At 51.3% G+C, this 20,552-nt stretch overlaps 11 protein-coding genes across 11 annotated transcripts; 5 read left to right on the top strand and 6 right to left on the bottom strand.

Moving 5' to 3' along the window:
- Window positions 1-164: 164 nt before the first annotated feature.
- On the bottom strand, window positions 165-1,046 carry N0V89_001953 (uncharacterized protein; the record flags this gene model as incomplete). Its single annotated transcript, XM_056210764.1, has 1 exon — window positions 165-1,046. One exon carries the CDS (start codon window positions 1,044-1,046, stop codon window positions 165-167), a length of 882 nt encoding a protein of 293 aa, XP_056074237.1.
- Window positions 1,047-2,515: 1,469 nt separating this feature from the next.
- N0V89_001952 (uncharacterized protein) lies at window positions 2,516-3,576 on the top strand (the record flags this gene model as incomplete). The annotated part of the gene is made up of 2 exons (XM_056210763.1): window positions 2,516-3,230; window positions 3,278-3,576. 2 exons carry the CDS (start codon window positions 2,516-2,518, stop codon window positions 3,574-3,576), a joined length of 1,014 nt encoding a protein of 337 aa, XP_056074236.1.
- Window positions 3,577-3,980: 404 nt separating this feature from the next.
- Window positions 3,981-4,797, bottom strand: N0V89_001951 (uncharacterized protein; the record flags this gene model as incomplete). Its single annotated transcript, XM_056210762.1, has 2 exons — window positions 3,981-4,495; window positions 4,572-4,797. The coding sequence occupies 2 exons, from the start codon at window positions 4,795-4,797 to the stop codon at window positions 3,981-3,983; spliced, it is 741 nt and encodes a 246-aa protein (XP_056074235.1).
- A 380-nt stretch (window positions 4,798-5,177) lies between these two features.
- On the top strand, window positions 5,178-6,154 carry N0V89_001950 (uncharacterized protein; the record flags this gene model as incomplete). The annotated part of the gene is made up of 2 exons (XM_056210761.1): window positions 5,178-5,231; window positions 5,477-6,154. 2 exons carry the CDS (start codon window positions 5,178-5,180, stop codon window positions 6,152-6,154), a joined length of 732 nt encoding a protein of 243 aa, XP_056074234.1.
- Window positions 6,155-6,851: 697 nt separating this feature from the next.
- On the top strand, window positions 6,852-8,105 carry N0V89_001949 (uncharacterized protein; the record flags this gene model as incomplete). The annotated part of the gene is made up of 1 exon (XM_056210760.1): window positions 6,852-8,105. The coding sequence occupies one exon, from the start codon at window positions 6,852-6,854 to the stop codon at window positions 8,103-8,105; it is 1,254 nt and encodes a 417-aa protein (XP_056074233.1).
- Window positions 8,106-9,647: 1,542 nt separating this feature from the next.
- On the bottom strand, window positions 9,648-10,528 carry N0V89_001948 (uncharacterized protein; the record flags this gene model as incomplete). Its single annotated transcript, XM_056210759.1, has 2 exons — window positions 9,648-10,006; window positions 10,105-10,528. The coding sequence occupies 2 exons, from the start codon at window positions 10,526-10,528 to the stop codon at window positions 9,648-9,650; spliced, it is 783 nt and encodes a 260-aa protein (XP_056074232.1).
- A 373-nt stretch (window positions 10,529-10,901) lies between these two features.
- Window positions 10,902-11,731, bottom strand: N0V89_001947 (uncharacterized protein; the record flags this gene model as incomplete). Its single annotated transcript, XM_056210758.1, has 2 exons — window positions 10,902-11,404; window positions 11,722-11,731. 2 exons carry the CDS (start codon window positions 11,729-11,731, stop codon window positions 10,902-10,904), a joined length of 513 nt encoding a protein of 170 aa, XP_056074231.1.
- Window positions 11,732-15,397: 3,666 nt separating this feature from the next.
- On the bottom strand, window positions 15,398-16,166 carry N0V89_001946 (uncharacterized protein; the record flags this gene model as incomplete). The annotated part of the gene is made up of 3 exons (XM_056210757.1): window positions 15,398-15,806; window positions 15,853-15,950; window positions 16,008-16,166. 3 exons carry the CDS (start codon window positions 16,164-16,166, stop codon window positions 15,398-15,400), a joined length of 666 nt encoding a protein of 221 aa, XP_056074230.1.
- Window positions 16,167-16,321: 155 nt separating this feature from the next.
- SHY1 (surf-like protein) lies at window positions 16,322-17,273 on the top strand (the record flags this gene model as incomplete). The annotated part of the gene is made up of 2 exons (XM_056210756.1): window positions 16,322-17,111; window positions 17,164-17,273. The coding sequence occupies 2 exons, from the start codon at window positions 16,322-16,324 to the stop codon at window positions 17,271-17,273; spliced, it is 900 nt and encodes a 299-aa protein (XP_056074229.1).
- Window positions 17,274-17,446: 173 nt separating this feature from the next.
- On the bottom strand, window positions 17,447-18,937 carry N0V89_001944 (uncharacterized protein; the record flags this gene model as incomplete). The annotated part of the gene is made up of 3 exons (XM_056210755.1): window positions 17,447-17,606; window positions 17,692-18,831; window positions 18,915-18,937. The coding sequence occupies 3 exons, from the start codon at window positions 18,935-18,937 to the stop codon at window positions 17,447-17,449; spliced, it is 1,323 nt and encodes a 440-aa protein (XP_056074228.1).
- Window positions 18,938-19,489: 552 nt separating this feature from the next.
- Window positions 19,490-20,437, top strand: cms1 (the record flags this gene model as incomplete). The annotated part of the gene is made up of 3 exons (XM_056210754.1): window positions 19,490-19,811; window positions 19,864-20,146; window positions 20,200-20,437. 3 exons carry the CDS (start codon window positions 19,490-19,492, stop codon window positions 20,435-20,437), a joined length of 843 nt encoding a protein of 280 aa, XP_056074227.1.
- Window positions 20,438-20,552: the final 115 nt, after the last annotated feature.

The following is a 20,552-nucleotide window of genomic DNA, read 5'->3' as shown; positions in this document are numbered from 1 at the left end:
AATGGTACAATGCTTTGTTTGCTGATGACAGCCAATCCAAAAAATAGGTCCACTTAGATATCGATATGAGGATCTCCACGCATGCGGCAAGAATATGCTGCGATGTGCAATGCCAGTGGGCATGCCGTATCCTCATCATCTTGTCACGGCAAGGCAACAAAGTCTCAAAGTAGTTGACTTTGCATCACTGCCCCTGGAGCTTCTTCTGCGCGTATCACAGTCCGCTCCGACTGATGCACATCTTCTGGTCGATGCGAGATGCTCCGGGCAATTTCCAGGCTTCCTTCAACACCGGCTATCAGGCTGTCCAACGCCCCAAAGATATCGCCTTGACTCCGATCTCTAGCTTCTATGAGCTTAGACTCTCCCGGCTGACCCTTGCCTTTGCCCTTGCGCTGCTTAGGCACCTCGATGCCTTCTATCCGCAGCATAGAGCCGGAGTCCGGCGATGACTCGTCAAACGAAGGTGCGATTCGAGTCGAAGCGTTTGTGATCTGCCATTCTGGTGACATGGACTGTGCATCGACGATAGTCTGTCCGTCGGCAGCGACATCGATGATGACAAAGCGCTCCTTGGTTGCAGGTAACGGCGGTGGTAGTGGGGATTCGACGGGGGGTTCCTGATCGTCATCATCCATTTCACTCTGATCGTGCCCGTGTTCCTTGTGTTGTCGATCCGATTGCGGCAAATACTCTGTATCGTCTAGACCGAGACTCCGCATCGCCGCTGCGGTCACAATGACAGGGTCGTCGTCGGCGAAGACATAGTGGACGAAGGGATGATAGTGTTCGCCTGTCGAGGTATCGTCTACGACTGTGAAAAAGGGTCTGAAGTTCGGCGGCGGCAACAGCGTTTGCTCGGACGTGGGTTCCGGGTAAGGAATGTCGCCCTCGTCTTCATAGGCAGCATCGTGCGCTTGGTACTCGTCAGGTGGCTCATCTTGTGCTTCCGAGGGCTCTTCGAAATGTGCGATAAGCGGCGAGCGTGGCGAATGCGCTTCCGGCGGTATGATCGATGCTTTCGACGGCCTCGGACTCGCAGGCATCGTGAGTTGTGGGATGGTGTTGAGGCGGCATACGGGTAGGGCTGGAGCTACTGGCTGAGCTCGAGAAGCTCTCGTCTTATCGACTTATCGATAAGAGGTGTGCAGGGTTCAACGCGTCGCGTACCAGACGCGTAGTGCTGGTCCAGTGGTCCAGTACATATGTATGCACGTCATTCAGGATGCAAGATTAGATCTTTTTTAATAACAAGGTACAGGGAGTCCTACTCAAATGTACGGCAAACTGACAACCAAAGGGGTATCTTCCAACGCCAATATGCCAATATGCCAACGCCGAACAGGATGCTTCCGCGTTCCTGCCGCAGCTGTTGCAACAGCGCGAACGAGAACAAAGCAACAGAATACAGAAGTGGGTGCTGCTCGTCAGCGTATCAAAACGCCTCCTTGTAGAGTTCATCCGTTGAGCTGTCATCCATCTACGAACGCTTGGGGAAACACCTCAAGGTCTCAAGTATGCGTACATGGTTGTAGTATCACACGCGGACAGCTATAAGGTTGAAGCGTTCGAGAACCCGATGAGAGGGTAAAGTAAATCACATCGGGCTCGTGTCGGGATTCTGGGCTGGCGTCTCGGTTTGGGTGGCGCCGGCTTCTTGGTTCTTGCTCTTGAAAGCTGCAATTGTCAGCCAGTGCTTCATATGAGAGCAGGATCTAACATACGCTGGCGACACATAGGGCATTTCTCCTGCGCGGCCTCCTGTCTCAACCAAGAGAAGATGCAGTGCTGCCATTCATCAGTCTTTGTTCGCCTCCGCGATTTCGAGCCGCCTACCATATGGAATGAGTGATTGCACTCGCCGAGCACTAGGTCGTGTTAGAACGTATATCAATCTACAAGACTGGTTGGCTTACATAGCGGGCAATCATCACCTGGGTATTTGCACTTGGAGCAGGTGCTGTCGTACGGATTGCGACAAATGCCACAGACGTCATCGTCAGGCATGTCCCACCGCCAGGCCGCCACAGCATTCCACTCCTTGATCGTCACCTTCATCGTGTCTTCGAGATTGTTTGCCGTCGCGCGAGTTCGATGCTATCAGGCGGGGTGGGATGGGACAAAAACAAACATGCAGGGATCCGCGGGGAAGCCGCCACGCCAAGCCTTGTACCCTGGCCTGGAGCTCCGCGTCTTCCCCACTTTTCCTGGATGACGAAATCCGCGCTAATATTATCAACATTCACATATCGCCTGTTATCGGGCATGTTTCCCTTGCAGCAAACACCAAATATCATGACCAAGTCAGGACTCGATCGCTGAACAGCCAGGTAAGCAATCATGTTGCTTTTCGAGCCTCGACGACCAGAGGCCAGGAAGCAAACGAAGGCGCCGCGTTTATCCGCAAGCTGGAGCTATCTGGACACATGTAGAGAGCTATTTGTTCCGGTTTTCGTAGCTCCGCCCATCCCACACACTACCACCAGACCATTGACGTCCCACTCCAGCTTCTAAAATGCTTGTATCAAGCTTCCGCTTCACCGTCCGACCTCTCTCCTCCCTCTCCTCTGTCCGGTCACTGGCGGGAGGCAGACGCGCCATGTCTCAATACACACTCACCTCGTACATCGTGACCCCGGCCGAGCTCGATTCTGCACTCAAGAAGAACGTGTTTAGCAAGCTTTCGACCGCGCCTAGAATTGTTCCGCTCTGCGCATCATGGTTCTTGCCAAACGATGGCCGGACCGGGATCGACACGTTCAAGGAGTCTCGTATCCCTCATGCTCGTTTCTTCGATCTAGATGAAGTGAAAGATCCGCACTCACCCTACCCTCACATGCTACCGTCAGGCAAAGACTTTGCGGATGCGATGGGTCGCTTGGGCATCCGAAAGGACGATAGCGTAGTGGTGTACGATTCGAAGGAGCTAGGCATCTTCTCCGCACCGCGTGTAGCATGGACTTTGCAGATATTCGGTCATCCGAACGTACATATTTTGAACAACTTCCGGACGTGGGTCAGGGACGGCTTCCCCACGGAGAGTGGAGAGCCAGCTGAGCATGAAAGAGTCGACTACCCCGTACCGGAATTGGACAAGAGCAAGGTCGCTGCCTTTGAAGAGGTCAAGGAGATAGTGAAGGATGCAGGAAAGGAGGGCGCCGAGGAGGTGCAGGTGTTGGACGCGCGACCTGCTGGTCGCTGGGCGGGAACTGACCCCGAGCCCAGGGAAGGTGTGCATATGCAATTGCATTCAAAGTACCCACACTAACAGCTCCAGGTATCTCCTCTGGACACATGCCTAGTTCTACAAATGTCGCCACGAACAACCTGCTTCACTCCGACGACAAGACCTTCTTGCCTCCAGCCGAGCTGAGACAGATATTTGAGAGCTTGGGAGTGGATCCCGCAAAGCCCATTATCAGTAGCTGCGGCACTGGCGTCACTGCTGCTATTGTGGATACCGCTCTGACCGAAGCCGGATATCCACAAACAAACAGGCGCATTTACGACGGCAGCTGGACTGAGTGGGCACAGCGTGTGAAGCCTACTGAAGGCCTCATTACAAAGTCACTCTAAGCAAGTGGTTCGATCTAAGACAAGTCCTATCAGAATGATATGCTCACAGTGGGTGAAAAGATCGAGAGCTCTGCCCAACATTGTGAGGGACCTAGCCCTCGGCATTCGCTCAGGATAAGCAACATGTGACGAAATCGTGGCATCGATCAACCATACTCAACTCCCGCGAATACATCCTGACGTAATTGGAAGGAAACCTGCATAGGTGGACTGTCATTCCTTCCCCCTTTCACTGTGGTCTTCTTTGTCGATATTGGCCAGATTCTCTATACTGAGTAGGTTTCTTCAGCGAAGATTGTGTATATTTGTTGATCTTGCTTGAAATTGGATATGAATGAAACCCAGCAAATACCAACCAACATCTCTAAATGCCGCTGCTAATGCACACTCGCGATCACTCCCATCTACCACCTTATTCCCTCCCCAAACCTATCCAAGAAGAACCCACTGTCGATCAATTCTACCCTCTCAATAACCGGTAAACACGTGCGCAGACTCTCCTCCGCACTTATGGCTCCCTCCTCCTTCCATCCCACCAAGCCTGTCTCCACCCTTCCTGGATGCATTGCTAGCACCACCACACCCTCCACATCCACGCTCAGACTCTTCACCACTGCATTCAGCGCCGCTTTACTCGCGCGATACGCGTACCCGCCTCCACTAATGTTGGTGAAGATACTACCCATGCGAGAAGACATGATGATAACTTTTGGCGGGGTAGCTGCAGGTTCGTGTGACACTACGCTCTGGAGATTTGGAATGAAAGTGCGGACTGTAGCGAACGCGCCCCATGTGTTAATTTCGAGGGTGCGCATGAAGGTGGTGCGGTCCATGACTTGCAGCGTTTCGGCCGCTGCGACGTCTCTTTTCTCTGCGAGGACTGAGGGTACGAGACCGCGGATGCCGGCCGAGTGTATCACTGTCCAATGGCAAAACCTTTGGTCAGCATGTATCTTGTATGTAAACGAGGAAGTAAGTGAGCAAGACGGGCTTACGGATGTGTATAGGTAAGCCATTCAGATCGGCGGAAACCTTCTCCAGCGACTCCTCAGACGTAACGTCGGCATTGTAGGACGATACGTTTTCGAGCGACGAGACGTCGGTAGGTAGAGGAGAGATATCCAGTGCGATGACACGAGTTGAGTGCTGCGCGGCGTAGTGCTTCAGAAACGCGAGGCCGAGGCCGGACGATGCGCCTGTGATTACCACATTACGTTCCATGTTGTCAAGATGTAAAATTCCCTCCTTGATTGCTTTTCAAATTCCTATAGCTGTACTTTATGTACGAACATACATCGGAAACAGGTACCGCATCTAGGTAGTATGTCGGAAACGATACTAAATGTAGATACAACGTCAGTAGTAAAACTAACGCCCAAAGGGGTCTCGGCGGTGGATACGTGCATTAGTGCGTCCGTCAAACCCTCGGACTTCAGGGATACCGTGTTGAGGTGCCGGTTCGGCTGGTTGGTGGGGTGTGGGGTAGGTAGGCCGACAACGAGGAAGCACCCCTCGTCCTGGAAGACGAATAAAATCAATACCAAGCACCAAGTTCACTGGCTTGATTGAGATTGTTGTAAAATCGAGAAAAGAGCGAGATAATGTTTTACGAACCTGGGAAGACTGATCATGGGCTTCCACATGACCCCTTCAAGGTATGTTGGTACTTGCTATTTCCTCTGCAGTTGGTAGACTTTGCAAGATTGCCTTTACAATGAACAGGTACTGTTGTGGTCGCGCTTCTCCTGCGTCTGATATGTTGCCATATGTCACGATATGATTATTTAAAAGTACTATAGGCAGTATCCACACAGCTATATCTCACGCTACATATCCTTTCTTCTCCTTTGATCTACAAAACCCCAGAATCAGTTCCGAAGTCTCTCTAACAGTCTATCAGGCATGCGTAATCCCACGCCCCATAGGCTGGATATCCACTCTCTCCCCCTCAGGCACCGCAAACCTCGCCCCCTACTCCCAATTCAACAACCTCACTTTTGACCCGCCTTACGTCATGTTCAGCGCCAATCAAACGCCCTCCGCAAGCCAAAAAGACACAGTCGTCAATGTCGAATCAACAGGCGTCTTCTGCTGGAACCTCGCCACCTATGCGCTGAAAGATGCGGTAAATGCTACGTCTGAGCAGACACCTCCCGAGATTGATGAATTTGAGAAAGCGGGACTGGAGAAGGAAGATGCGTCGCTCAACTCTGTGTTGGTTAGAGGCAAGGAAACGAAGGTCCCGATGGTAAAGGCGAGTCCGATTAAGTTCGAGTGCACGCACTACACCACGCTCCGCTTACCTGGTAATCCGCCCATGGGTGCGGTAGACGTTGTGATAGGAAGGGTGATTGGGATTCACATTGATGAGGGGGTTTTGACGAATGGGAAGATCGATGTCAGTAAGACGGTGCCGATTGCGCGGTGCGGGTACTTTGAGTATGCCGCTGTGAGAGAGGTTTTCGAGATGAAGATTCCGGGGGACGATCCGAATCGGCATGCGGGGTTGGAGGGGAGTATCAAAGGAAATAGTGAAATTCAGAAGAGGAGGGTGGAGAAGGAGGAAAAGAAGGAGTAGAATGGCAAGAATTTCCACTCATGTAACGGGGAGGATTACTGCTCGTGATGTGTGAAGAGCCAGAAGACATACAATATTCCGTCTTGAGACAACCTCCGAAGAGCCATGCTGCTGTAAGAGATAGACTACGTTTTCTGATGATACGGCCCTCCTCGAACTACAACAGTCAACCTTGGAGGCTTATCATCCGTCCCTTCTCCTTGTGGATCCGGTCGGATAAGTATTTCCCGCGCATCGTTCTATCTCTATTGGTGTTGAATGTGCTTTTCCTTCTGACAGTGGTAGTGTTTTTGTTTTAGGCAGCTTACACATTTACTAAGATGCGTTCTGGGGCCAGCAGCATGGTACTAATGAAAAGAGCCATCTTCGAAAAGAGGATCCCCACAAGGACTGGCACATGCAATAGTACGCAAAGCCACCGTAGGATGGTGCGCCGTGTCTATGTTGCCTCTTGGCATCGACCCTACAACCCGGCATGAAAGCGAGTGGAGCAAGTCCAGACGCTTCGAGGAGTCATTACCAGGTATTTGGAAAGCTTCTACGATGTCGCAAACAGCTATGTGGATCTCATTCGCGTCGATATCAGGCCATCCGAGGATACTTCAGTCATGTTTCTGGACCGTTACACCATCTCACACGCATTTCTCGCTCTTTGCTTTCGCTGCGCAACACAACTCTTTAGGAGTCTTTGTGAGATATGACTTACACGTATCGAAGCAGGCACTCAAGCCAGCTCGTTTCCAAACCATGGCCAATTCTTCCCCAACAAAACGCAATTGACATCGAAACTACTGAGCCATGCGTCTGTGTCATTGGCGTAGGCTTTGTAGGTGAAGCGCTGCTTCGCGAATTTGGGAAGGTCTACAACTCCATCGGATTCGACATCTCCCAAAAGCGCATCAACGACTTAGAGAAGTCCTTCCAATGTCTTCCCAGAGTGTCCCTCACCGCCGATAAATCGAAATTGAATCAAGCAACGCATTATCTGATCTCCGTACCAACACCACTCAAGAAGGATCGCTCAGTCAGCCTGATACACCTTCTATCCGCTATCTCCACGACTCTGAACTGCGCTCGCCCTGGATCAGTAATAGTTCTTGAATCATCCGTATGTGTGGGAACTACTCGTCAATTCTTCAACACGTACAAAGAGATCTACCATTGCGGAATGTCGCCAGAGCGCGTGGACCCAGGTCGAACCGAACCTGCACCGAATAAGATCCCCAAGCTTGTCTCAGGACTCACGTCTAAAGCATTGACGCTCATTTCAAGCCTCTACGCCAAAGTGTTTGATCACATCGTCCCTGTTTCATCGCCTGAAACAGCAGAGATGACCAAGCTCTTCGAGAACTGTCAGCGCATGGTCAATATCGCTTACGTCAACGAAATGGCAGATGCCGCTCGCTCGCATGGTATCGATGCGGACGAGATGATTCGCGCTGCCAGCTCAAAACCGTACGGCTTCACGCCCTACTTTCCTGGACTCGGTGTTGGCGGCACCTGCATTTCCGTCAACCCGTTCTACCTCTTCGCAAATAACAAGAGCCTTCCTGTCCTAGAGAAGGCAACTGAACAGATGCGGAAACGACCAAGCACAAAGGCACGCAAGTTCCATGCTCGCGTCAGCTCTTTATTGGTAGGCAAGTCTCCACGGATTCTCGTTGTCGGCATCGGCTACAAGCCGGGACAGTCCTTATTGTCAGGCTCACCGGGTCTCGCCTTCGCCGAGAGACTGCGGAGGATTGGATGCAGCCGCTTGGCTTTTCACGATCCGCTGGTACAAAGCGAGGCCGTGGAATGGATGGAGAAACTTGAGGATGCTTCATGGCATCCATCTTACCTCAAGGACAACTTCGACGCCCTCGCGATCTGCATGAGACAAACAGGCATTGACTTTAGGCTTGTGGACAGACTACATACTAGCAAAGTGTTTGTGCAAGAGTTCAGATAAATCGGATACGCTGATGAATGTTACGATGAGTTGTGTGCATCACAGAACGTTGAATTCATTTTCTTCACGATCAGCGTCTGACTGAAGCTCTGTGTGACCTTCTTCCGCCCTTTGCAAAGTTACCGTCGTAGCCGCGACAGGCGTTACAGCCGCGGTTGCCGACGTAGCCGTAACTCCAGACAAACCCCAAACTGTGGAACGTCAATCAGCGTCCTTGTCCTGCGTGCCGAATGCGTGCGGATCTGAAGGACGATCCCTTTGTCGCGGGAATATTCGGTACCAACTTACCTTGACTTCCGAGATTCTTGGCTACTTTCGTGAAGATTGTGACTGAGATTGCGTAGCTGATGATTTTGTTGATGCAAAAGCCAATGAGAAGCTTATGTGCCCTTCTCCGGAGTTCAGGCTCCAGCACGAAGACTGTGTAAAGATACCATATCGTTGGGAGGAAGGCAATGACGAGCAGTGGCATGATCTGCATAAGCTTAATGCCTTCCGACAGGCCTTTCAGAAATAACGCTGTATTGATGACCCGATAATACACGAAGGAGAGTCGGATAACGTCGACCGATGCAGCAATGCGTGTGATGATGATCATCTAAAGTCACTTGGGTTAGCCTGACCTATCTGCCGAACCGATCCATAAAATACTCACGTTCTCACCCATCCAGTAAAAATAGTTGTTGAAGTATGCATTCGAGCCCCAACGCCGGCGCTGAGACAAGTAGTGCTGTAGAGACTGAGGTGCGATGGTTTCACTGATTGCCTCAGAAACGAACAGCGTGCGAAGCTTCTTGCTTTGAGAAAGCATTGAGTAAGTTAGACGTCGATCGGTACCCTGTCGCGCAATGTTAGACTTCGAGAAATCTGTGAGCGGGCAACGACCTTACAAGATATTGAACTTGATGATGGATCACTGGATATACTGTGATTGGTTCGGCATACTTTCGAATGGCTCCTGCCATCTCATCACGCACTGCTATCATGGTAATGCAACCAGGTAAACAAGAGACTTTTCCGATAAAGCTCTCTGCTCGTCTACGAACTAGATTTCAAGATGGACGTTAGCGCAGACCCCGTGAAGACAGAATTAGACCACAACGATTTAGATGATCGTCACGTTTCGATATCAGTCTGTAGCTGTTCTCTGGAAATACGGGGCAGGAGCGCCTACCATATTGACCATAAGTATACTGGAATTGTTGATACAGATTCCAGAAAGACCACTCGTAACCAGGCTCTAGTTCTACAAAGACGAGTCCGCAGGCGGCTATGGCATTCTTGTCTCTCGCAAGCGCCTCTGCTAGACTCGCTACAGCTCCTTTGTAGATTGTTGAATCAGCGTCCGTGCAAAAGATCATATCGAAGGTCGTGAAATCTTCCCCTTTGGTTAGGACTGGTAGAATGTTGGTCCAGATCTCCTCCCTCAGCAGTCTAGTGTAAAGTGGAATATTATCTCGCGGTATGTTGAAAAGATCGTGGCACAGAACAAGTGAGTCTTTCTTCCCTGTTCTCAGGATTAGCATGAACGCTACAGTCGTCTCAACTCTCGCTCTTACCGCTGTTTTTGACTTTCTCGATGACGATGACAGGCACATCTTCTGCAAACCCTGCCGTTATCTTCAGAACGCCACGTTTGTGCTTGAGTGATACGTAGGGTCTTTCGAAATCGCGAATGATGTGCGTCAGATGACTGCGTACATCACGAGGCTTCCCATCAAGTAACACAACCATGACCTGACGATGTTTCCCAACTTCGTTGTCGCGGAGTGAGTATATTGTCTTCACGATTTGCTCCTCACTCTCGGAGTATGCAGGAATCAGAGTCAGGATCCATTGTCGGGGAACTGGAGGCAACGGCTTGAAGATGCGGTAGATACGTCTTGTTAACAGTCCGAATGCTGAGAGTAAACAAGAAAGGAAGTCCTTGGTCTTGACGAAGATGATGAAAATAAACACAACAACTCCTGTGTTTGCGAAAACTGCAATCATGTCATACCAATGTTGAGGCCAGCAATGACGCACCAGAAGAGGATGCGCTGTTTCCGGAGGTCGCTCCTATTGAGGGTACGAGATCGGTCATAGGGGTCAGGTATTTCAGGATATCCACACCCATCGACCGTATCTTCTGGGTTGATAGAAGGCTCCTTCTCCGTAATTTCACTGATATGTTCCTCTTTCGCCATTCTATCGCTAACCGGCACCTTCTCTTCATGATTTCCGGTTTCCTGGACCGCTATGTCCTCATTGGCCTGTGTCTCCTTCGACACAATGTCACTGACCCATCGTCGTCCTCCTGTATCCTTATTCCCCAACTCTTTCTCGCCTTCTTGATTCCCGTCAGCCCCTCTTCTCTCACAATCGCATGACTTCCGCGAGACTTCGCTTTCGAATTTCTCCCCGCCATCTCTCTGAGCGTTCATCCCGGTCCCTCAGTAATCATCGACCCCAATACCTGACCTTAGGGGACCTCTATACGATCCATCTATCCTAACTTGCTGCCTTCAGCCCATGTGATGCGCATGAGATGACCCGTGGAGTCTAGCAATAAAGCCGATGCGACCGTAAACTTTTTTTCGGAAGATTCCAATGGTTTGAGATGACTCAAAGTGCAGTCTGGAAATCCCATACTTCCAACCATGGAACGATCTGCTCACTGCGCGCGGCTAATGCGGCAACAAAGGGCAGGGATAATCATTCCACATGTGCGAAGTATCCGCCAAACAGGCGCATTCCGCATTTGAAGGACGAAAGACCTACTTAACAAAGAATGTAACGTAATTAGTGTCAGACGAGTTAATCTTTAGCTAGTACATCTTTGACATATGTCAAGTAATCCACTCCATCAGTCACCTCATTCTTTAGTCCTCTGGGACCGTCCCAAAGCATGACTCCGCCGAACTTGTGCTCATTCCACCAACAATCAAGTTTAGGTCGCCTCGCAGCCTGGATTGCATCCCGAAATGTTTCTGCTGACACATAACCCGTGTTGCCGTTGTCAAAGCTCAAGCCTCCCAGCAACACTTTCGGAAACGGCAAGTGTGGCGAGGGTATGGTTTGTTGGTACCATTCCTTGAGTGACTGAGGAAAACCCGGCGTACCAAGTGAACATTTGGCCGAGTTATAAAACCGGATGAAGATGAAGTCCACGAGAGCTAATGTGGCTCTAGATATGGTTCCGTTTCCTGACGTGCATACTGGAGCAGCTGACAGGTAGAAGGGCTTAAGGACCGAGCTGCGATAGGATCGTAGCGAGGAGAGGAAGACGTCGTAATTATCCGAGGAGCCCTCCTCATGGTCTGCGGTTATCAGTCAGTCACTCCAGCTGGTCGCGTGATTTATGAAGACATTACCTATGTCAAAACCATCAACGATAACATCCGGGCCAAATGGTCGTAGAGATTGCGCGTCTTTTCCAGGGCCAAAGAGATCCCACATGACTTTTGCAGCTCTTTTAGCTTCCTCACGCCCCTTGCTGCCTACTTCAAACGTAGTGTTGGATGTCGATCCGCCAATACTCACAAACACTTTCTTTCCCATCCCTTGACATTGTTTCACTTGCCCTCCTAGCTCACTGCAGCGTGCAAGCCCCGGTGCTACATATTCATCGACCGACCTGGTAGCATTGCAGTTTGATGGCCCAAAGCTGATTGATGGGTAGCCTCCAGTGCCAGTGAAACTGCGCACAAATCCAAGGATGACGACGTCAACCGCAGCACTGTTGCAAGTGTCGATCAGAGTGGCGTTGTTTCCAGAGGATTGTGAAAAATATACAAACAAGTTTTGGCCATTTGGTGAAAGTTCTGCCGATGAGAACGGAGCAAGAAATTGTAAGATGGCCACTACTGCGAGGAACAACATTGGCATCTTCATCGTTGATGCAGCAACAACGCCTGATCAAAGCTATATTCTCAGTTGGTAGTGATATTTTGCGCGTGGTAATCAAAACTCAAAGATGGTTGACCGCACGCTTGGGATAAAAACATACTATGCCCTCTTCACAGTCACCTCCTCAGCACGGAAATGGCCGGCAGTCGAGACCGTTTGCAACACTCTTCATCTGTGGTCATCCTCCCTTGCTAGAAGCTTTCGTAGGCTGAATTTGTGGGATGTTTGCTTTGTTTCAGTCTTGCAGATCATCCACTCCACGCAGCCGGTATTGCAACGATCGCAAACGGCTATAGACAGGTTTACAGTTGACGGTAATCATGAGTACGGCCCCAATTCCGGTTCTGGGCTCTTTTTCCCGAGGTTCATTGCTTGTGCCCTTGTTTCGCATCTATTCAGAGAAACCTAACCATCAGCTGCTAGAGGTCCAAGTAACCAACCAACCTCGATACATACTCTCAATCATTGCAAAGAACATGGCACGCACGAAGAAGAAAGAAATGCGAAGGGCTCAGCGTCGCGGCTCACTCCAAATTCTCCGGGAAACACTTGCGCCCTCAATCACGAAAACGACACGCGCTGCAGCTACGCAGACCAGAAACTGGCTGAGACGTGTGTCTGTGGTCCTCGGAGCAAGCGTCGGGGAAGCTCCTGCGGTCACACAACCTCAATCTGAGAGGGTTCGACGAGGCTCGAGGTATTCGGAAGTAGATGCCTTATATCAAGATGGCTGGGGTGCGGGAGTTGTACGTGCGATTTCAGATCCCAAGCGGCGCTAGGTTACTGACTCATTGCAGGAGTACGATGGTAGCGGAAATGAATGAAAACTTACCATGTGGAATCAGCTTCCAATGATTTCGCAGCTACGAGACGACATTTCCTGCAACATTACAGATGTTTGGTGCTGCGACAAGCGTGGCCACTTTCTCTTTCTAGAGCATCAGTCCCCAGAACAACATAACTCTCAACTCAACTCGGTTATGGCTGCATGTCTGGAGTGTTTAATTTTGTTATTGTTGATTGTGCTGGCCGAATGGTTCCTTACTGACTTCAACGATGCAATCCTTAGTTAAGGGCCCTTGGAAGAACTTGAGCCACAAGATTCCAAAGTGTATTGGCACTAATGACTGGTGGCTTCCATCGCGGCGGGAATTTCGCATGGCGCGTGAAAGGATAGGCGGCAATGAAACTTCAGCTCGAGCAAGGAAGGGGTAACACTGCCGTATTCTGATTCCGGACCGAGGCGCTTCATGGGGCAGCGTTCATTCTCTTGTTTACATACAATGTAGAAAATGTGATCCGCGATAGACGCGTTTCACGACTAAGCTCCACACTTTCATGTTATCTTGTCACACCCATAGCTCACCCATTCTGCTCGCAGCGTTTTCTTTTCTGTTTCATTTCGTTACCAGGCACAATACAAGCACACAGGTCCTCGCTAACCCTCTGTTACGCTAATGCATACAGGCTCCCGTGATTTCATCGTCCTCTACACCCGCATCAAGCACATCTGCGAGTAGTTCCGTACCCGCCAGTAGCTCTATCGTGCCAAGTAGCTTTGACATACTAAGCTCCAGCACAAGCAGCTCTGCTCCGGGAGATACGTCCACATCAGCCTCCGGTAGTACCTCGACCATAACGAGGGTAAGGTCTCCTAACGCCGTGGTTGATGTGCTGTTCGCTCGCGACGTTGTCGAGGAAAGACTTCCAGAGTGGTGCCCACCTACAGTAAGCTTCTGCTAATACCATGCAGGTCTGCTCTATTGCTACCGAAATCATATCTGCTACTGTGTAAGCGAAAATGATCAGCTCTTGACATTTGATCGACTGGCTGATCGATCGACATAGTACTATAACGGCAACACAGCCGGCGTTGACGAGTACAGTCACGATAGCTCGAGAAACGACGACTAGGGAAATAACCTCCACCCTGACGAATACAGTATGTCAGAAGATGAAGAAATCCCATTATTAAATGGCTTCAAGGAAATCAGAATGAAGTTATCCCACGTCGATCGCCGCTAATTATGTTATTCTCTCTAGATCCGAGAAACTTCAACAAGAAACCTAACAGCGACCTTGACTCAAATTGTAAGCCGCACCACTCCCCTGACCTCCTGCAGCGTCCGACAAGATGCTTCACTATATCTCTAGATGACCTTGGCTAACACGACGGCTGCAACTAGTCACGAACGACGTCAACAAGTCTCGTAACGACCGTCTCCACCGTAACATCCACCCTTCCTCGTGAAACATTCACACGCTTCTCCACACTCTCCGCTTCGACGACCTTCACGTATCGTACTACCATTACCGCAGGCAAGTATCCTTCCTGCAGTCCGAAAGCAAGAGAATCTTTACACTAACTTTGTGCCTTCGCATTTGCAGCGGCTACACGCTTTCTCACGCAGACAGCACGAACAACCGAGAGTACCAGACCCACGCCTCCTTCCCCGTAATATCTACTCATAGTTTTTAGCGTCCACCCGCAACGTAGACAAGACGAATACAGTGACAACACGTACAACTGAAACCTCCGTCGCAACGCGCGTCACGACGTTGAGAACGACCAGTACAATCTTGACAACAAAAGCCGGCACTACACTCACAGCCCGCGCAACATCTACGGTGCTCATCACGAGAGGCGTACCCGTAACGCAACGGACAACGGAGACGGCTATAAGGACGGCCTTGGTTACTCAGACGTAAGTGAGCTCGTGGATGTGGTGTCAAAATGTCTTCGTGGCAGAGGACAGACTTCTTTCTCGCCGCGTAGAGACATGCACGGCGCATCAATTCAAATGCTTAGCTCACACTGACATTCTTCCCGCCCCTCAGAGCTAGGATGACGGTTACGAATTTTGCGACGAAGCCGGTCACTTTAACGGCGCGCACGACGAGCACGGTTTATACTACTCGATTGGGTGAGTGACTTCTTGTGTGATGCTGTGAAGAATATGGTGGCTAATTTGTTGGGGATGTACAGGTGAGGCGCCCTCGCCGTCGACGGAGTCGGTGTGATCGAGAGGTGGGAGGACGGGCGTATTGAGAAGGGTCGACAAAGACTAGTGTCGGAAAGCGGACGAGGAGAGGAAACGAGGATGGGCCAGATTGTTCGACATATCGTATGCTAGCAACGATGCTTGTGCTTTTTGATATTTGGTATTGTACCTTACGATCGAGGAATTGAGGATTCTGACTAGGACAAATGGATCCAGAAACTCCGTTCATGTGTTATCTTCGTGTTATGAGGCTTATGGCTTCGACGCGCCCAATTCTGACTTCCTCGATCATATAGTGCTTGTCTTATTGAGTACAAAGAACTCTCCATTGGAGTGATTCGGAAATTGTATGGCCTTCTGAGGTCATTTGCGCTCCTTGAGGACATCCTATTTAGCCAGCGCCTACAACTTCTTGATCTGCTTCCTAACCCTCCCGATCTCGATCTCCTGTTGTCTCAACTCTTTTACCAAATTCGAGATCTCAACAACAGGTCCTTCAACAGCAGATACAAAAGATGCTTGAGCTGAGCGTAGGGCAGGTGGCACAAGGACACCGAACCACCTAATGGGATCGTTTGAGGGTGACTTCTTCTCCTCGTCCTTCTCCGTCGGATCGTCAGCCTTTGAAGCGGGCTTATCTGATGTGGTCGAGTCTTTTTCGCCATCCGTATCTGCTTCTGCGCTAGGACCGGTCTCCTTGGTTGCAGCAGAGTCGGCGTCTGGTGACGAGGATTCCTCAGTCTTGGCTTTCGACTCTTTGACTGAACACTCTATGGAGAATATGGCGTTGCCTTCTTCTTCAGTTACTGCGCTGTTACTGTAAGTATTCGTTGATTTTCGCGAGTAATCCCGCATACATCTTTCGCGAAGCCTGCATTCGCTCGTCGTAGTAGTCCTGCCCATATCGAGCGCGTGCATTGTTTGTGAAGTTGGCCCTTGCCAAATCCAAATAGCCCTATAAGATATAGATCAGTACAAGGATTCCGAATCAAACCACCGAAAGACTGCTTACAGAAGACAGGTGCCTTGTCAGCTGCTGCTGTGCTTTCTGATAGGCATCTAGCGTGAGAAGATATCGTTCAAGCAGATCATCAAGCCGCGAAACGAGTTCGTCCTTATTGGAACTCGAGGTTTCTAGCTCAGAAGCTGACCTTACTTCGACGTCTGCCATACTGAACTGAGAAGTAGTGGTGTAGCAGCAGAGTAAACGTGCATCCATTGCGACGTCCAAAGTTCATAGCTCCACGCCACTAACCCCATCCAGCCCCACTAAATCCATCTCTTCCGACCTCACCACGGCCCCTGCAACTTCCTACACACACCACAATGTCGAAACCAAATCCCTTCCTAAACCTCTTCCGGAGGTACTACTCCCAGCAGCCCTTCAAAGCGACCGCCCAATCGCGCGCCCGCCCCTCCCTTCACCCACAATGCCTCCGCCAACGCTTCATCCTCTTCCGCCGCAACCTGGGCGGCGCGCCCAACAGCGGCCACACCCCCCTCGACCCCTCCTTCGTCTCGATCCTCGATCGCCCCGCCAAAATGGCGCGTGTCGGTAAACAACACGGGCCCGGCCTCATTATTCTCGCTATCATCCCGATCACAGCCTTCGTGCTAGGATGCTGGCAGGTACAACGTCTAGGCTGGAAAACGGAGCTCGTCGCGCGGTTTGAAGACCGCTTGACGTTTCCGCCGTTGGAGCTGCCGCTGAGAATTGACCCCGAGGCGATCCCAGATTTCGATTACAGGAGAGTGTACGCAAAGGGACGGTTGAGGCATGATCAGGAGATGTTGATCGGGCCAAGGATGTTAGATGGAGAGGAGGGGTTTACGGTTGTGACGCCGTTGGAGCGGGAGGATGCGCAGGGGAATAAGAGCAAGATTCTGTGCTGTAGGGGATGGATCAAGAAAGATACTGTAAAACAGTGGTTTAGGAAGAAGAATGGGGCGCTGCCGGAAGGGGAGGTTACGGTGGAGGGACTACTGAGGGTACCCCCGAAAGGAAACATGTTTACGCCGACGAATATTCCTGAGGAGGGGAAGTGGTTTTTCCCGGATGTGGAGGGGATGGCGAGGTGGACGGGGAGCCAGGCTGTGTGGGTGGAGGAGACGATGGGTGAGTCTTGCAACAAGCTTGCGATTTCAAGTGGGTATCTAATAGAATACAGTGCCGGATTTGCTCGTCAATTACGAGCGTGAGCCCAAGGGCATACCCATTGGACGGGCGCCGGTCGTAAACCTGCGCAACAACCACACACAGTACATCTTCACATGGTAAGCCTCCATTTCCCATCTGTCATACGCGACGCTAACAATGCAGGTACGCGCTGAGTCTCGCGACATCAATCATGTTCTGGATGGTCGTCAAGAAGCCCATATCCGGGCAAGCCAAACGCGTGCGCCACAGCGTCGACTGGTCATAACCATCTTCCCTCCATTCATCCCTTCCCTTCACTCATGCCCATCCTCTTCCCTTATCGTCTCCATCCGTTTCCGCTTCTGCCTCCTTAGCTTCGGCAACGGCTCCATGCGCAGCTGCTGAAGCAGCTCTCTCGGTAGCAACTTCTGCGCCAGAGAAAAAACTGTACTACTATCTGTAACCTGGCGAGTCCTGCGAGGCCGTCAGCATGTAAACATCATCGCGGTGTAGCGAGTATACAGTGTGTATAGTCAGACTAAACGTAAAATGTACACACCTCTTCAGAAGAGCAATTACGTCGCCCTCTTCGATCATCTTCCGTCCCGCATGCTGCGCATAGGCAGCGAGGTCCTCGCCTACCTGCTCAAAATAGAAATCCGACGTCTGCACCAGTGCCGCCAGTGTGTCCTTGCTGATCTTGGTCTTGCTGCCTTGGGACTTGATGAACCCATTTGCAAGTGTTTTGACGGTAGCGGCCGGGAAGGAAGGGTACTCGTGCCCGAAGCGAGAAATATTCAGCGTTTTGCGTTGCCGGCCTGCGCGCTTCTTGGCTGGAGTCTCGGGCGCGGGTGTTTGCAGGCTGCGATCTATAGCGGAGACTTCGCCGCGGTAGGCTTGGAGATCTTCGTCGTCGTCTTCGGCGTCGGGCTCGGATTCCCAGCCTGCGATCTCAAAGGGGCCGGTTTCGTTGTCATCGGCGAGTACCGGGGCGGTTTCGTCGTCGTTGACTAGTTCGGCGCCGGCTCGTGTGTCGTTTTCTACGTCCTCGTCGTCTTCGATGATGGTCTCGTTGAGTCTTCGTTGAGTCTCGTTATACATGTCGACTTCATCTTCTTCGTCTCCCTCGTCCTCCACAGGGACATGCATACGTGGCGGAATAGTAAACCGAAACGTTGGCTCCTCATCCTCATCATCCACATCCCCAAACACGCCCAGGTCAACATCGCTCGGCCTCCCGTCTCTTCTCCCCGTCAACGCCCGAATCTCAGTCGTAGTATTATCCAGGTCCTCTTCGGCAACCTGCTCCAAAAGATCGTTCGGTAGAAGTGTCCCTCTGCGGTTGATGAAGTTCCCGTCAAGTTCGTAATCTTCCCCGTTGATGGTCAGATCATTCAACTCCCCATACTGCTCGCTAATCCTCTTGTTGAACATGCGATCCAAGCGCGGATCCTCGCTTCTCGCCCGTCGCCCAAACTCAATCGACTGCACCGTCCCATTGTCGTAGTCATACTCCGGCAGTGGTGCGAGGATAGATTGCCGCGGCGGTTCCTCGTTGAAGCTATCATCATCATACATATCATCGAGGGGCATAGAAAACCGCGGCGCAGTAGGCTCGTCATCGTCGATGTCCGGGAGATCGAGCGCAGAATTCCTGCTCCGACCTGACTTTGCTCCGGGGGTGGGCTGGATCGGCTGGCTATCTCGGGCAAGTACTCTGCTGAGATTCCGCAGGAGATCGCGGGGTGTTTCTCTCTGGACCCTTCCGCTTCTCCGACGTACATGGCCCGGCGTCTTCGCGGCATTTGCGCGCTCCCTCAATGCGCGGATCGCATGGGGTGTGGTCGGTGCAGCTCTCCGCGCAGGAAGAGGGCGTGTAGCTGGGCCTCCGCGGGGTGTTCGCGCAGTGCCTGGGGTTCGAATTGTCGCACTTCTGGGTGTCACACCAGCGCTGGCTGCGCGACGAAAAGGAGTGACAGGCTTAGGAGCAATATGTGCGAGGCGGTGGAGCTGCAGCGTGTGAGAATGGTTCGCACCTGGACGGAGTTGCATACATCGTTATACAGCGTAGACGAATGATCTGTAGTCTCGCCCGAGATCCTTGGGCTCAAGCGCTGTTTCTTTCGCGCAGACTCCGACATCGTGTCGTAGGGTCCTTTCAGATCGTTGCGCCTCGTACCTCATGCGCCGGCTCCAACGCACCGTTGTTGTTCGCCAAACGCGTCGCGTCCGCTCCGCTAGCGCACATCCCTCCTTCCTTATCGATAGCCGCCACAACCATGCGCCACAGCCCCGTCAAAAAGTTTCACCCGCCATCACCGACGAGCACTGTTCCACGCTCAAACAACTCACCCGCCATGACAGACTCCGACGCCGAAGGTGGCGTCCCGCTCATTGAAGCCGAGTTTGACTCGCTCGCCTCATCCAAGAAGCGGAAGCGAGAAGCCGTAGAAGGTTCAACACCGGAAAGCAAGAAAGCCGCCAAGAAAGCGAAGAGGAAACAGAAGAAAAAGCAGAAGCTAAAAGAGATTGATGAGGATGATCTGGACCAAGAGCTAGGAGTGAACAGGGCCTTTGAAAAGATGGACAGCCAGTTGCTCGCCGATTATATGAATGCGAGGACGAGGCTGTACGGGAAAGAGCTTAGTAGTGTGGAGTTGGAGGATAGATTTGTGCCCAGTACGGATTCTGCTTTTGCTCTGATGGTATAGGGTATCTAACAAGAAGACAGCACGCACGCTCAAAGACACCACTAGCTATACTGGGCCGCGGACTCTGGAGAACCTCTCCGCGTTTCTCAAGCAACAGTGCAAACACATTCAGGCCACGCCCAAGGAATCTAGAGGAGCACCCCATACGCTAGTGGTCTCCGCGTCCGGGCAACGAGCTGCAGATGTGTTCAAATCGTTGCGAACAGGGCTGCCAAAAGAGGGCATCAGGAACCCGAATGTTACCAAGCTGTTCGCTAAGCACATGAAGATTGCTGAACAAGTGGAGAATCTCGAACAGTACAAGTACGTTCACATGCGTCATCGATGCCGTGAGAGAAGCTGCTAACGTAATGTAGGACTGACTTTGGTGTCGGAACTCCAGACAGGTTGGCTGCGCTATTGGATCAGAATGCTTTGAAAACAACGAATTTGAAGCGTGTGATCGTCGATGTGTCGTACATCGATCAGAAGAAGCGCGGCATTCTCGACATGAAGGAACTCCACGACCCCCTAATCCGGCTCCTGCTACGGAAAGAGTTCGTTGGCGATGGTGACGAAGGTGAGAAAGGTGACGGTCTGTTCATGTTCTATTAGGCGACGGGCAACTCTTCGAAGAGGCGGCGATATTCAAAAGCATGATGATACCCAATGGCACAGGAAGTGCCACTCAATGTTCAACGAAAGCAAAGATAGGTGAATCAACAAGATA

The sequence above is a fragment of the Didymosphaeria variabile genome (assembly GCF_027946475.1).
Source record: "Didymosphaeria variabile strain IMI 356815 chromosome Unknown scaffold_2, whole genome shotgun sequence".
Lineage (NCBI taxonomy): Eukaryota > Fungi > Ascomycota > Dothideomycetes > Pleosporales > Didymosphaeriaceae > Didymosphaeria > Didymosphaeria variabile.
This window is presented reverse-complemented; position numbering and strand designations above follow the sequence as displayed.